The sequence below is a fragment of the Melanerpes formicivorus genome, unplaced genomic scaffold (genome assembly GCF_026170545.1).
Source record: "Melanerpes formicivorus ecotype bairdi unplaced genomic scaffold, bMelFor1.0.p_v2 SCAF_28, whole genome shotgun sequence".
Taxonomy (NCBI): Eukaryota; Metazoa; Chordata; class Aves; order Piciformes; family Picidae; genus Melanerpes; species Melanerpes formicivorus.
This window is the reverse complement of record NW_027142380.1, coordinates 4,150,352-4,165,740: the sequence shown is the minus strand read 5'-3', so window position 1 is coordinate 4,165,740 and position 15,389 is coordinate 4,150,352. Positions and strand designations below refer to the sequence as shown.

General features: G+C 46.8%; 1 protein-coding gene across 6 annotated transcripts in view; it reads left to right on the top strand.

Moving 5' to 3' along the window:
- Positions 1-1,017: 1,017 nt before the first annotated feature.
- The window catches only part of ADAMTS9 (ADAM metallopeptidase with thrombospondin type 1 motif 9), a 91,333-nt gene continuing 76,961 nt past the window's right edge, over positions 1,018-15,389 (top strand). For 4 of the 6 annotated variants that reach the window (XM_068154279.1, XM_068154280.1, XM_068154278.1 and 1 more), the window contains exons 1-3: positions 1,018-1,530; positions 1,634-2,022; positions 3,218-3,380. In XM_068154279.1, the coding sequence (XP_068010380.1) occupies positions 1,437-1,530; positions 1,634-2,022; positions 3,218-3,380 (646 nt within the window). In that variant the 5' untranslated portion in view covers positions 1,018-1,436. The remainder of the gene's footprint in view (positions 1,531-1,633; positions 2,023-3,217; positions 3,381-15,389) is intronic. The other 2 variants (XM_068154283.1, XM_068154282.1) reach the window with 1 other exon arrangement.

Below are 15,389 nucleotides of genomic sequence, written 5' to 3'. Positions count from 1 at the left end.
AGGTGTTCAAGAGGGAATTGGACGTGGCACTCGGTGGCATGGCTTAGTAGTCATGAGGTCTTGGGTGACAGGTTGGACTTGATGATCTTTGAGGTCTCTTCCAACCTTGGTGATTCTGTGAAGTACTACTTTGCCCAGAAGCAGGTTCTGGGTTGACTCTTTTATAAAGCTTTCCCTTTCTGAGAAAATATTTTATTTCTGTTCTTTGTCCCAAAAAATGAGCAATGAAAGTACAGAACGTAGAAATTTTCTATGGAATTGCAAATTGAACTTCCAACCTTTTTTTTTTTTCCTTTTGCCTTGCCTACAGGCTCACATTTCATTGCATCTTTCAGGTTTGAGGAAGGGTAGAAGACAATGTGTAATTACATTTAGCTCTAAAAGACGTCTTAGGTTTTTATAGAAAACTTCCAAATTGTACAAATAAACAAACTGAGATAAGGAAATAATCTTCCTTTCCCGTCAGGGTGCCTGAAAACGGCACAGCATAAAAATAACCCTAAAGAAAAGTTCCTTTAAGTGTCTCATATCTGAGAAACGCAGAAGAAAGCAGCTGCTACACAAAGTGTCACATGGGGGATTCTTCGATAGCTGGTCCACTGCTCTGAGCTGTCTTGGGAAGGGAAAAAAAAGAGGCAAAACATCAATTATGTAAGAAAACTCGGTTCTCCTGCCGGTGAGTGACAAAGTGGCTCTTCCCCCCGGGACCTGGCAGATCAGGCAGCCGCCGGTACCGCTCTGCCGAGGCAACTTTACATTTTTACAGCCCTTTGCCAAGGAGCCGGCAGGGAGCCGCTGCGGCCGGGGTGCGGGGTCGCAGCTCGCTCCCCAAACCCCCCGCCCGTCCCGTCCAGCCACACGAAGGGCTTTTCTTAGCGAAAACCTGCGATTCTGGCGTTCTTCGGGAATGAAAGAAAGTGACATGTTGGAAGTGGTAGGGGGGAGGAGGAAGGGCTGTCCCTACTCCTGCAGGGCGGGATCTCTTCTCCTCCTTGATCTATGGAACCCGCCCCCTTAAATTGGCTCCGTGAGCGCCCCGTCCACCAGCCCGACGGGGGGAGAGGCGGAAAGCGAGGGAGAGCAGGCAGGCAGGCAGGCGGGCGGCCGGCCGGCTCCCCCGTGTCCCGGCCCGTCCGTCCCGGCCCGTCCGCCCCCCGCGCACCATGCGCGGCCGCCGGCGCCCCGCGCCCTGCCGGCCCGCCCGCCCCTAACGCCGCCCGGCTCCGGCGCCTTCCCCCCGGCAGCGCACCGGGGGGCGGGGAGGGGGCAGAAAGGGGGCGAGGGAAAAAAAAAAAAAAAAAGAAAAAGAAAACAACAAAACCAACAAAAAAAAAAATCAAAAACCAAAACACAAGAAGGGAAAGGGAGGAAAAAGGAGGACGAGCCCGAGGAGAGCGGGGGAAGGCGGCGCTCCTCTGAGGACAGCGCGCAGCACCATGCAGCTGGCGCCGCTGGCGCTGGCACTCACCACGCTCTTCATCGACGGCTTGAGGACAGGAGCGAGAAGGCAGAAGCTGCACCCCAGACAAGGTAAATGGGGTGCTCGGGGAGAGGGGGTAGAAGGGAGGTACAGCTGGAGGGGTGCTGGGCTCGGCCTCCCCGCTCAGAGGCATGTGTTTCTCTTCTCTCGCAGTCAAGCTGCTGGAGAAGCTCAGCGAGTACGAGATCGTGACTCCTACCCGTGTGAATGAGTTCGGCGAGCCCTTCCCCACCGATGTCCACTTCAGGCGGCGGCGGCGGAGCACCAGCGCTGCCCCCGACGCCTGGACGGCCGCCTCCCCCGCCTCCCCCAAGGCTCACTACAGGCTCTCCGCCTTCGGGCAGCAGTTCCTCTTCAACCTGACGGCCAGTTCGGCCTTCATCGCCCCTCTCTTCACCGTCAGCCTCCTGGGAGAGCCCGCCGCAGACCAGCGGCGCCTGTACGCCGAGGCGGCCGACGCCGACGTGAAGCACTGCTTTTACCGGGGTCACGTCAACGCCCACCCGCGGCACACCGCCGTCATCAGCCTCTGCTCCGGGATGGTGAGACCCCCACGTCCCCGCTCCCGGCTCCGGCCCCACCGGGCGCCCAGCGGCGGCGCGCCGGGGCGGAAGCACGGAGGAGGCGGAGCAGGGAGAGAGGGGGTGGGCAGAGGAATGGAGACGGCCCCTTATTCCCGCCCTCCGGCTGGGCTGGCGTCTCTGGTTCGTCCCAGTCAGGGATTTCGCCGAGCTCGGTTTTCTTCTTGAGTCGGGTTCCGGCACCGGGATGAGCCCCGGCTTCTGCGCCGAAGTTCTGGGTGAAAACCTGCCACCCAGTGGCACCCCGAGGGGGAGATCAGCAAGCGCAGCTCCCCAGACATGTGCACCTTCCTGCCCCCGAGGTGCCGACGAGGGCTGCGGAGGGATGTCTGGGGGCTCCCCAGCTGACCCTGCAGCCCGGGGCAGGGGCACTGCCCGAGGAGGACTGAAGGCAGCACCTCCTGTCGTCCTGCTGCCCTCCACTGCAGAGGGATATCGGCAAAAGGATGAGCAGGGCTGACCTGTCCAGCTGCCCTAGAACCTGCCAACATCCCGGGTGCCTGTTCTAGGTGCACCCAGGGGGCCTCTGCTGGCTTGCTTCTGGTCCAAGTACTTCCCTGGGTGAGCGGTCCCCAGGCTGGTGCACGTGTGTGTGACCAGGCATGCCTCCCTCCCGTATGTCATACATCCCAATCGAGGATGGCTGCAGGATGGTTTTTTTGTCTTGGATATCATTTATTTACCCACCAAATCCCTGCATTCCTAGTCAAGTGCTGCTAGGAGTGTTGGTCTCTTCTCATGAGCAGGGTTTTCACTGGCAAGATACCTTCCTCCCTACACATGGGTTTAAAGCCTGTCTTGGGATGAGCTGCTCTCCCAGTAGCCCAAGGCTGCACTGAGGCCTCCAGCATGTTGATGCATCTTCTCCCCTCAGGCAGGAATGGTTTGGTGAATGTCACTGGCATAGAAACAGGGTTTGAAAGACACGTCCCTCTCATGCTCCCTGCCTACGGATTAATAATTTGCTTTCTGTAAATTCCAGTGGGTGCAAGCTCTGTGACAGAGCTGGAGATCCAGCTTGTTCCTTCATAGGGGTCGCTGCAGAACAGGGCACTTGCACACTTCCCTCATTAAGGACTTATTTTGTGGGGTACTCCTGTTGCATGGTTTGTCATTGCCCAAAGCTGACTGCCTGTTCCTCTCTGGTCCCTCTCAGCTAGGCACGTTCAAGTCTGATGATGGGGACTATTTCGTAGAGCCACTGCTATCGCTTGAAGAACAGGAGTATGAAGAAGAGCACAACAAACCACATCTAGTCTACCGCCACCGGACATCTCCAACCAACTCTTCAAGGGACAGGCAGACTTGTGATACTCCAGGTACACCTTTTGTTACTACCCTTGATGACTTGGTATTCAATGAAAGGGAACTAGTTTGCAGTAAAGATCTAGTAGGTTTGCATGGGGGCAGAAGGGATGCAAAGATGAGGGACCCCTCTAGAACTGGTCACAGGTGCACTAGGGCCAGGCCGGTGGTTGTACTACTGTCCTGGAGAGATGTGGTGTGTCTGTGCTTTCTAGTAGTCAGTTCTGAGGAAGTTTTGGTCAGGAAAACTTACGGTTTCCATTTCATCCTGGCTGTAAGGCTGACTTTCCTGAAATATCCCATGAGCCTTTACATTTTCTGTCTAACCTCTTCTATGTGCAATTCTTTACCATCCTAATCTGATAGTCTGTCCGAAATTCTGGTTTTATTCTTTAAGCGGCATCCTTCTGTCTTGGTCTCACTGTGCTCCAGGTCTCTCTTCCCCAACTCTAGTTCTGAGTTTCAATGTCTTATTTCTTTCTAGTTAGTGGAAATGAGAAGGTCCTAATGTCAACCCTGACAATTTTTCCCTTACCACTCACTTTCACATGGTTCATTTTCAAAGGCTTTTTTCCCTTATGGCCCTTTCTCCACCAGCACCATCTCCCTGACCTCCTTGCTCCCTCATTCTAGTCTTTGCACATATGAAAGAGCACAAGCCTTTTTATCTCCCCTTCATGTGCCTTGGTGAGCAATAGGCTTGCTCCTACTGTCCCTATTATCTGTGGTGGCCTCCTGCTGCTCTCTGCTTCGTTGACTTCCTGATTCTCGCGACTAATCCTCTCCTTTGGCAGCAAATACTTAAGTTCTCTCTGAAGAAGCTTATTCCTTCAGTCTGCTGTTTCACCTGCTGGTTTGACCCCTTCCTTTGGCCTGTAGCTAGATCTACAGGAGCTTTAAAGTCTAAACAGAGTAGACTGGCTTCACTGGCATGGGCTGCAAGCTGCTCATGTGCTGCAAAGTAGGTGGAATTGCTCAGAGACTAAAGGCAGCACAGGAGAAGAAGCATGGTGCCAAACTTAAACTGCGTTTAGCAGATGTGATTCATTTGGCACCCGTGATTGTGGATTGTGGCCATGCTATTGAGCTGTCAAATCTATACAGCTTGTACTGACCACGCTAAGTCAGAATATGCTCTGGTTTTCTGTAACCAGTCAGACCTGATGCACTAGCAACGTGTGTTTCTTCTAGAGACACATGAATATATGTCCACATGCAAACATACCTGCTGGGGCACAATGGTACCTCTCACAAGGCTGTCATTGTTTGTTCTTCCAAGGGTTACTGCTGGACTATGCCATTCTGGTTTCTCTCTTCCAGCTGTTTCTGCTCCCTTTGAGATCAGATGCAGGAGACTCAGAACAGTTGGAAAGAAACATGGAATCTGGCACATTGCATCAGTAGCCCTTGGAGGAACGGAGCAGCAGATCACAGGACTCATTGAATCAAAGGTAGCTGGGAGGATTCTGACTTTTGCTTGTGGTCTTTTCTCTCTGCTGTTATACTAGTTTGACATATTTCACTCACTCTGTCACAGCTTCTGTTTAGGGTATTATTCTTCTGAATCATGATTCAGAAGAATAATACTTCATCTGTGGTATTACCTACATAGTGTATATCTCTTTCTCCTCTTTTGAAACATGCTTTGCTTCATGTCTTTGTTTCCTTGCTCTCCTCATTTGCTTTGCATAGTGGAGGGGGAAGGTTCAATACAAGCTTAAGTGTTTCAGATAGGTGTGACAATCTTTCTGTTGTCCTCCTACTCACTTCTACTATTATCTAAGTTCTGAAAAGGAGTGATGCTTTGGTCATCCATGTGTGGTGGTCATGGTTATTTCATTGAAGGAGTAAGTACAGGATGTCTTGGGCTATGCTGAATCATGGTGTTCCCCTTGGGGTTATGTTTGATGGAGAGAAGGTATCTAACATATCTTTGGAGCAGAGAGGAAAGCACAAAATCTAGCAGCACTAGTTTTGAACAGGGTGCATCTGTCACTGAGAAGAGAAGAATGGTTTCATAACGGTTTGGGAGTTAGAGCTGTAGGGTGTTGTGTGAATCCAGTGTTTTGTCAGAAGGATGTGTGAAGGGATGTGCTTGCTTTGTGGGCTTCTGGCAGGGATTGAAATTTGCTCAGAGGAAATTCCTGCATGGGAAATCCTAAGTACCCACCCTTCAGTGAGCAATGGAGCCCACACTGCTGGGCAGTGGTGCTATTAAGAATGGCTTTCTGATAGTCTTCTTCCTGGAAATGATTAATAAGGGGTATACTGGTGTGCCCTTGCCATGATGATGTAATTATAGACTCTTTGCAGTATCCAGGAAAAGCTCCCTTGTGAGTTGTCTGACACTTTGAGTAAAAGCTTTCATTTCCAGCGGTCTCTCTGGTGTTACTTTTAGTTTTCAGCATCCTCAGGTCAGCTTAGAAAAGCAGGCATTTGATTTTGTTAAGTTTTCATGAGCAGTTTGTGATAATGTCTTTAGGTCCTCTGACACACGAGGCACTCTGCAGATGTTCTGGAAAACAAAAAAAAAGATGTTTCTCCTCTGAGCACTGATGGATATCGAATGCAACCTGTGCTCTGCATATGAACTTTCATAGCACCGGGGTCTCCTGGCAATGTGCTTCAGCTGTCTGGCGTATAGCTCAGCCGCTGCAATAAAAACTTCTGACAAAGTTTTCCTTGGGGTAACAGGTTAATGTAGTTTCAGTCGTAGGAAATGGTGCAATTTCTCCTCCTTCCCTTCTTTTAGTTAGTGCCGTGAATCAATTTGTCATCTGGTGGGGAATCTGGTGGAGCAATTAGTTGTATTTTACTGAATAGCCCTAACGGGATGAAGACTTGGCCAGGCTGACAGCGTCATGTCACTGGGTGCAGTGCCGCTACCACCCATCGCTTCACGATAGCAAGCTCTTCCTATCCAGATTATTAAATATCCGCCTTTTTGAGGTGGAGGAGGAAGAGAAAAGAAATTCTGATCCTAAAAAAAGAAAAAAAAGGAAATGGCTCATTGCAGAGCTGGAGCATGGAGCTTTCCTGCGCCCTGTGGAGGAACAATCTGACACTGATGATAAAAGGCGAGTAGCTGCATCCTGCGGCACCATGTGGAGGTCAGCAGCAGCTCTCCAACTCCTCTCCAGTCTAACTTCTTGCCAAAAGCAGATCAGTGAGCCCTACCCACTGTTTTCCATGTGAAACCCCAAATGGGTGGTCTTGCAGAGAGATGTCCAGCCCCAGATGCCAACAGAATATGGCCCATGGCTGTCACCTGACTAATCTACTTTGGGCCACCCCTTGGTCTGTGTCTTGTCCCTTTTTGCTGCCTCTTCTTTCTCTTATGTTCCCCACATTTTTTGTCATTGGTATGTCTGAATGTATATTTTGGTTGTTGACTGCTGTGGAGCTCTGCTCTTCCAATTTTGTTGAGTGATAGCTTTATCCTGTGTTTTAGTGAATCTTACACAATCTTTCTGCCTGTTGGCCACACCTTGTTCTGAGACCACAATTGCCCTGTGGCCATGAGTATAAATGCAGGAGCTGGGCTTTCTCTGCACTTCTGCATGCTCAGCTAGTTCATTGCTCCAAACTTTGCAAATTCCTTGCAGCTTTCACTGTGATCCCAGTGCAGAACTCCTGAATGAACTCTCTTGGGAATCTCCTTCTTTGTTCCTCTTCATTCACTTTTCTGGTCTCCTGATCTGTGCTTTGTTTCCTCCCTAGCTAGTTAAGTTTCTCCCTGTTCTTGCCTTGTTTTTCATAATTCTTCAAGTAAAGACCCACCTGTGACTGAAATTAATAAAGCAGGGATTGAATATATAGCAAGCACTACCTGTTCCCATGACTTGTTGCTGCTCAGCCTTGCCCATCCTGAGGCTGGTGTTAGGATGTGGGCTCTGGGGCTGCATGTGAGGATCTTGTACAAAGTCCTGGCTCCTTAATGAGAGTGCTTAAAGCAGGAATATCCACCACGGGAAAAAACGTCATGCAGAAGCTGCAGCAGCACTCTGACGGTGCCAAACTAGTAGGAAGATGATTAGAGCTTTTTCTGTTTCTGGAGGAGAGCCAAGGGGCTGTAGCCAGCAAAGAGGCCTGCCAGCAATCGGTGCTGAAATGGTGAGATTCTGAAAGTGGGCTCAGATGAGTGCAGGACAGAGCAGATCTTACCTGTATGGAGCTGGCTGTGCCCCACCCGCAGAGACGGGGAAGCCCAGTAACCCAGTTGGTGAGGTTGCTTTCCAAAAACCACCAAGGATTACCAGCACAGATGGCTGCTGGGCACAGCCTGGAGGCTTAGCACGTCACAGTATCTGCCAGAAATGGATGCAAAAGCGTCTCAAATTTGCAACTGGCTATTTAATTGCAAGGTGTTAAAAGTAGTTTGACTGCACAGGAGGCAGCACACGCTCAGCAGCTCCATAAAGGCAAGGCCCATGTGCTCATCCAGGCGAGAAGGAGAAAAGCAGCTCTGTGTGTGTAAGTTGGATTGAGAAGGTTGCTATAAAAAGCACAAGACAAATCAGCAGTGTGAACCAAGTCTTGCTGCTAAGCTAGCGTGACACGGACGTAATCAGTAATATGTCACTGATTTTTCGGTTGCATTAATGAACAGTTTGTAATAGATTATCCTTTCATAGTAACTTTAACAACCCTTCCCACTGAATGTGACACTGGGGAGCCACCAGAGCAGAGCCCTATGTCTTGAGCAAGCAAATGCCTGGTTCTGCCAGCTTGATGATTGTGGTCTGGTTTCTGTACGATCGTTTGCACCAGCCTACTCAGCCGTTACAGGTGGCTGTCACCTCTCTCCCAATGCCATCCAGTTGCATGGAAAGTCATTGGTAAACCCAAGGCACAAGCAGGAGAGGGTCCTGCCACTGTATTTCCATGTGCTTGGGAAAGGGTGGCCAGGTTGAGTCTGCCATGGTGTGTGTTTGTTAATGCGTTATCAGTTTTGTGACCTGGGAGGTAACCTGGGGAAGACTGGGGGGGGAGGGGGGTCTGGCATCATAACTAAAGCCTGACTTTGTCCCTTTCCATGTAACAAGGTCTCTTGTTGGCACAGGTGGGCGATGAGCCTGAGCTCTGGTTTGAGGTGTCAGGTGGGGAATGGGGCCAAAAAGGCTAGAAGTGGAAAACTTCATACTAGTTCTCCAGACAATTTATATGTGCTGTATTGTTAATTTACAGCAGTTTTGAGGCAGAAATTTCGAGTGCCTTTTCCACAGGACTCAATGTATGTAGTCTTGTGAGTGGTCCATGGTGAAATCCCAGAACCTTTGCAGTAAAGCTGTTGATTCAGAGCCCTTTTGTATTTTTGCTGTTTCTTTTGGACTGTTTGTCATGCCTCCAACTGTGACCTTATTTTGGCTTTCAACTCCTTCATCCAGCAGAATTTCACATTCTTGGTGTCTGGTTTCCAGGCAGGTCTTCAGGCAAATTCTGCACTGCTGGGTCTCACATAACTGTGGGGTTGCAGAAGATCTACAGGGAGGTTTTCCTAAGCCTTTGCTTCCAGACTGAACAATCCTTGAGCTCTTTCAAAAGTCTGTTTAAGCTGTCAGCTTTGCTTTTGGCCTCAGGGTAAAACATTGACTTGGTTCTTTCCATCAGAGAAGTTTCTCATCTTAAGGAAGTGAATTGTAATTTTTAGTCAGATAGTAATTATTCCAGGTTTCCTTCCCTCCCAAAAACCACAAGTGAGAGAATGGCGTCACAAGCCCCATATGCTAATGTAATTAATTCTATTTCTGGCTTCCTATTGAGGTAATAGTGCAGTAACAGCCAGCCAGTGCTTGGTCAAATGGACCTGGGATGACAAACACAAGCTTTTCCCATACTGACCTGGGAAAGGGATCAGGCTGGTAATGTTTGTGTTGTCACTGTGGTGTTGGCAAGTGAGATAAGGTATTAGATTGACTTCAGTTAAAAAATGTGATTGCAGCTAGATCCCATAAATGTGGCTTTGTTGGAAAATTTCTCAATGTCAGTTATTAGCAAGGTGCATGCAATTTGCCTCTGTTACCCTCAGTATTGAAAATGTATCAAACATCCTAATGGTGGAAGACCAAGATTGTGTTTGAACAAATTATTACTCATTGGTTATTACTTGGCAGCTTAGGTGTGGTAAGTGAACAGAGTTTAGTTATTCTCTTGGAATCAAAATGGATGTGCTTGCAATGTTGCATCTACTTACACATCATCTATGTGGACATCTGCTGAAGAAGGGCAGGTGGGAGAAGTAAGGAGGTACCAGTTTGGTACTTTCCATCTCTATCTCATGGCATACACTGCTGAAAAGAAACTGACTAATCTTGAGTCTTCTGCTCCCACATGCCTGTGGTGTTATTACCAGCCTCCCTGTGGCCAATTGTTAAGCAACATTTTTTTGGCTTTCTAATGGGATATTTTTTCTCATCTTTTGCTGAGTGTCAGTTCAAAGTTGTGGCAATGTCAGTCTTGTTCTTGTTGGTGTGGCACCTCACAGGGATCACTAGACAAGAGCATGGATAACGCATTTGGTGCTCTTGTAACTGTTATGCATTGAAAGTTGTGTTAAGAGCAAGCAATCAAGCACAGGACTTTGGATGCTCAGGTGGTTTGCAGGGCAGGCAGAAAGTTCAGCAGGTACAACCTCTAGAGCACATAGGTTTGATTAGCCCAGGCAGCTCAAAAAGTAGCAGCTCTGGCTGTTTTCCTGATATGCTGAAGTGCTACCAGGGTATATCAGTGTGCCTGTGGTATGGTCATACCACAGCCTGGCTCAGATAGGTGTCTACACATAGACAAAACACTGGGATGTACTTCAGTAAACTGCCCAGACCTGTGCAGTAGTTTTCAGGGTGGCTTTCAAGGGCATTTTGCCACAGTTTTTTAGTCATTCTGCAGGGCAAGTTTATTTGTCTTCCTGAACACAATGGATATGGAGCTGGTACCAGTGATTTTTCATCATTGTAACTTTCTGCTGGCCATACCTGACACCAAATTTCTACCAGTTCAGTGGTGCTTTTGTGCCTTGCAGTTGGAAGGTGCAGTTACTCAGCTTTTTTGTCTGTAAGATGATCTTGAATCATTTTCTGCCACATGCTCAGGACACATGTTACTATCTGCTTTCTTAAAGAGGCAATTTATTGTTTTCTTCATTAATCTAGTTTGTCTGCTGTGCAAAATTAATAGCTTTCACGTACAACTTTTTACCTTAGGCAGAAAAAACCTCTTTAAAGCCAGAATGCATTCTCACATACATCATCAGGAGAGGAAGTGTCTAGAGTATGTGTGGTCTTTGGTGTTTGCATGCTATAAAGCCAGAAGCTATTTTCTCCCTAAGGGAAGATGATTGGTGCTACCTGTAAGTCCATGGTTCTCAAGTGTTCTGGTTCAAGCAGCAGGAAGAAAGCAAGATCACCTCAAAAGATATAGGTAGGCTCAGCATCACCTTGAGATTTGGCACCTCCAAGGATGGAGTCTCCATAGGCAAAGCCACCACTCTGCTTGCTTCAGTGCACAGGCAGCAGTGGGTGAATGGAAGTGGGACTGATGATTTTGATGTCAGTGATTCTTCATACCAATTTAAACTCCTCTTGACTCTATAGCACTGCTTGCTGGCCTTCTCCCAAGCTCTGTGCTTCAGCTGACTTCAGCAGCAGGTGCTCCTGGGCATGGACCTTTCTGAGGGTCTGAACATTGCTGCAGTTGGGCATCTAGGAGGCTGCTTAGTGATATGTGTGTGCAAAATTCAAAGGATGAAGGCAAGAAAATTAACAAGCAGATGTGCCTGGATCCTGAGAGATGATGATCTGTTCATGCAAATGTTTCTCTTAGTACAAAAGAAACATTTATGTAGAAGCCAAATATTTTGATTCTCCTGGAGCAGTTTGGGAGGGAAACTTCTGAGCCCAGACTGCTTCCTAATTCAAAGGGAAGTGTGAACAACAAAGTGAAAATTAAAGCTTCCCTCTTTTGTATTGCTCTAATAGCAACACTTGTGAAAAGTCTGATATTTTATTTCATTTTCAGTAGTCCCAACCTTGAATGTTTGATCTATGCAGTTTTGTCCAGCTCTTACTGATGAAGGTTGAAGCTCCAGTTGGTCTGTCTGTTAATTGGGTTCAGATTAATTTGCATTTGAACACTTTCTGGTTTGCAGATTAGAAAAATTGAGCAAAATTTCATTTTCACCCTCAGTGCAGAATAGCTTTGTTTTTTGATCCTGGGTGGCTCAGATCCTTAATTTCCCAGCCAATGTAGCTCATTGATCTTGCCTCTATCAATAAAGCTTGTTTTCCTTTTCTAGCTACAGCAGCAGCTCCAATTGCACAGTCAAGGAGCTATCCAGAGCAGAATTTGTCCTGCTCGTAGGACTGGTCATCTCAGCGTGAAACAGAGCAAGGCAATTTCTGCTCAACTCTTAAACTACTATCCCTGGCAGGGTGTTGGCCTCTTCTCTCAAGTAACTAGCAATAGGACAAGAGCAAGTGGCCTCAAGTTGCACCAGAGGAGGTTTAGATTTGATATTAGCAAAAAATTTCTTTACTGAAAGAGTGGTCAGGCATTAAACAGGCAATTGCACAGGGAGGTGGTGGAATCACCAACCCTAGAGGCGTTCAAAAAAAGGGCAGATATGGCATTTTGGAACATGGTTTGGTGTTCATGCTAGTGTTGATTTGATGGTTGGGCTTGATGATCTTAGAGGTCTTTTTCAGCCTTAGTTGTTCTGTGATTCTTTGGGTTAAAAATCCTATGTCATGCATTCAGAATAGGTATGACAGTAAGTTGGTTTGAAAGGACTATGCTCCTTTTCTAGCAGGGAGAAGTTGTTAACGTTAGTAACTTGAGAAATGGATTATTTTTCTTCCCCTCTCTGTCTCTGTCTTGTACATCTGTGAGTTTTTTTCCTCTGCTATGGGCAACTGTTGTGAACTTGGAGCTGAACTGTAATTGCTTGCATTGTCTTATTTAATTGTGCAAATTACTTTCTATTCCAAGGACAAGTTAATGTAGAAATAGAAAGGATTAAATCTGTTGAGATAAGCGATCACTCTTCATTTTTTATTTTAGCATAACAATAGCTATTATTTCAAAAGCAGTCCCTGGCTTTGCCCTGTCACCTTTTCATGCAGGCAAAGCACTCACATAGAACTAGAGTCTCCCTTGTCCTCTCTCTCAAAGTAGATCTGAAGTCCATTAGTAAGCAGGAATCATCCATAAGTCAGCTCAGTGGGCTCTGAGCTGAGGCTTCTTGGGCAGGCAAAATTAATGGCATGGGTGGGAAGGTGCCAACATCCCTGTCACAGGACTGGATCTCCTTATAAGTTCCACATAATGAAGAAGAAACAAAGCAGAAAAAAAAACTAATGTGCACTTCCAGGTCTGTCTAAAGAGAGTGAAAACACCACTGACTGTGCAAGCAGTAAAATGGATCTTATTCCAGCAATCTTTTAGCCACCTCATAAAGGGCAACAAAGCTGGTGAGGGGTTTGGAGCACAAGCCCTATGAGGAGAGGCTGAGGAAGCTGGGGTTGCTTAGCCTGGAGAAGAGGAGGCTCAGGGGAGACCTTATTGTTGTCTGCAACTACCTGAAGGGAGGTTGTAGCCAGCTGGGGGTTGGTCTCTTCTCCCAGTGGCCAGCACCAGAATGAGAGGACACAGTCTCAAGCTGCACCAGGGGAGGTTTAGGCTGGATGTTAGGAAGAAATTCTTCACAGAAAGAGTGATTGGCCATTGGAATGGGCTGCCCAGGGAGGTGGTGGAGTCACCATCCCTGGAGGTGTTTAGGAGGAGACTGGATGGGGTGCTTGGTGCCATGGTTTAGTTGATTAGATAGTGTTGGATGATAGGTTGGACTTGATGATCTCCAAGTTCTTTTCCAACCTGGTTAATTCTAATTCTAAATGTTAGCTGTTGATTTGGTGTATAAAATTGCCTAACAATTGAATTATTAACCTGTAGTTTGCATGGTTTCAAAGTGTTTCTGTACTCATTGGAGTTTGTTTTTTCTGCAAATTAGTGAAAACCCTTCTACTTGCTGCCCTGTGTAGGTACATGTTTTTGTAGTCGTTTGTAGAGATTGACAGCTTGCCAAGCAAACCATTTTCCGTCCTGGTTTCTCTTAATGTGTTAACACAATGGATGAGGATAAAAAAAGCAAAAGCAAGTGGAAAATTATCACACCCTTTTTTGGTATTGTGTGTGGCAATAGGAAGCTGTCGCTGTAAAATTGCAGTTTTCTTATGTAAAGTGAGATTTTTCACTTCTGCTTGATTAAATCACAGTGTGCTGCACCATTCAATGGGGACTTTTATGTTGTGGCCATCGTAACAGGGCGAGATAACAGCATCAGGCACAAGGAGTACTGGTGGTGCCTGTAGGTAACTCCCATTAGTGCTGGTGGGGTTTTATGCATGGACTTGAGAGCAGTTCACAGCCATTAGTGTTTAATTTTTTACAGGTGACTGTGCCCCATCTCTGAATGTAGTTATATGCAAGAAAGATGGGTGAAGATAACAGTTCACTACTATCAACATCCAAGAGTGGCTTTCCATACAATGCATCCCCACTAGCTTGTGCTTGGTTTTACAATAACTAGGCTGGCAAACATACTACACGTGACTTGTCCAAATAGCCTGCTGGACTTGTTGGAGCGACTTCCTACCTGGCAAAAAATGTGTTGGTTTTTGAAAGAGTGATGTGGCTGACTTGATTGTGTGCTGGATGAGGGAAGTACACTGTACTGACACATGACAGTGTTAATGATTGAATCTTACAGATTTTTTTTCCAACCTATGAGTCTATGGCACTGCGTCAGATCTCTGCAATAGACAGCAAGGTAGTTTTTCCTCTGTGCTGGGCATACATGGTTGTGTTGAGCTCTGCTTCTCCTGTGTGGTGAGTCAGGTTGGGGGGTCTCAAAACCAGACTTGGTATTTCATGTGGACATCTTTGTTTTGGGTGGAGGGTGGAGTTTTTTGAGCAGTTGGCACTAGCTTCAGGATTTCAGTGCAAGCCTAGCAAATATCAATTAAATTCTTTTAAACACTTGCTGTGTAACAGGTGTCTCTTCATAGAATCCTTTACATTTTCTTCTTTTGCCATTGAACTTCCCCCTGCCAGGCTGGCTGCAGGATCCATTCAGGGCCTGTGAAGCCACAGTGGCCTTCCCACCACAGCCTTGTCTTTGGCCTCACTCATTCCCTGTTGAGTTGAGCATCTCCCTATCCTTAACACATTTTTCCTTGAGCATTCACTTCTTTTGGAAGTTAGTTGTTTAAAAGGTACATTTAAGTGCCTGGCTGAGGGTGCAGAGAGGATAAGAACTGACTTGAAGGGTTGAGGTTAGCACTTTCTCCTCAGTCTGGTCATCTTCTCACCTTTAAGTTATTTGTATGTGTAGTTGGCTTCCTGCACTGATTGGCACTGAACACGTCGGGATAATGTCACAGTTGTCCATGAAGCCATGCCAGCATGAGAGCACAACCTTGCCAACACAAGGGCATTGATTAGTGCAGAGGAACTAGGGCAATCCAATTATAACTGCAAATGCCATTGGCTTTCTCAAATTCTTACTCAAATAACTGCAGACTCTCTGCTGTATTAAGGTGGTCTGGACTATATTGAGAAAGGGGAGTTTGTAGTACTTAGGCAGTGCAAAGTAAATGGGAATTCATTCTTAAATACTCTTATCACCTATTTACACACAGAGCAGAAGTGTAGGGTTTTTTTCCAGCTAGGTAGAAGCTGGGTGACCTCCTTTGCCTGCCTTGATATTAGAGAATGTGTTTTATATTTCTTTTTTTGGAAATTATTACAAAATATCCTAAAAGGAAACTACACAGGAAAAATAGCCAAGAAGTTTCCTATCTTTCAATCTTGTTTGAACATTGAATATTCCTTTGTTCCCTAATATTATGCTTCCTCTAACCTACTCAGTGGGTCAGATAAGGAAATGTGATATTTTTCAGCACCATGATGAAATTAAACTAAAGCTACAAAGAGCGTGAGGGTTGTAGCCTGGAGTCTTAGATGAGTAG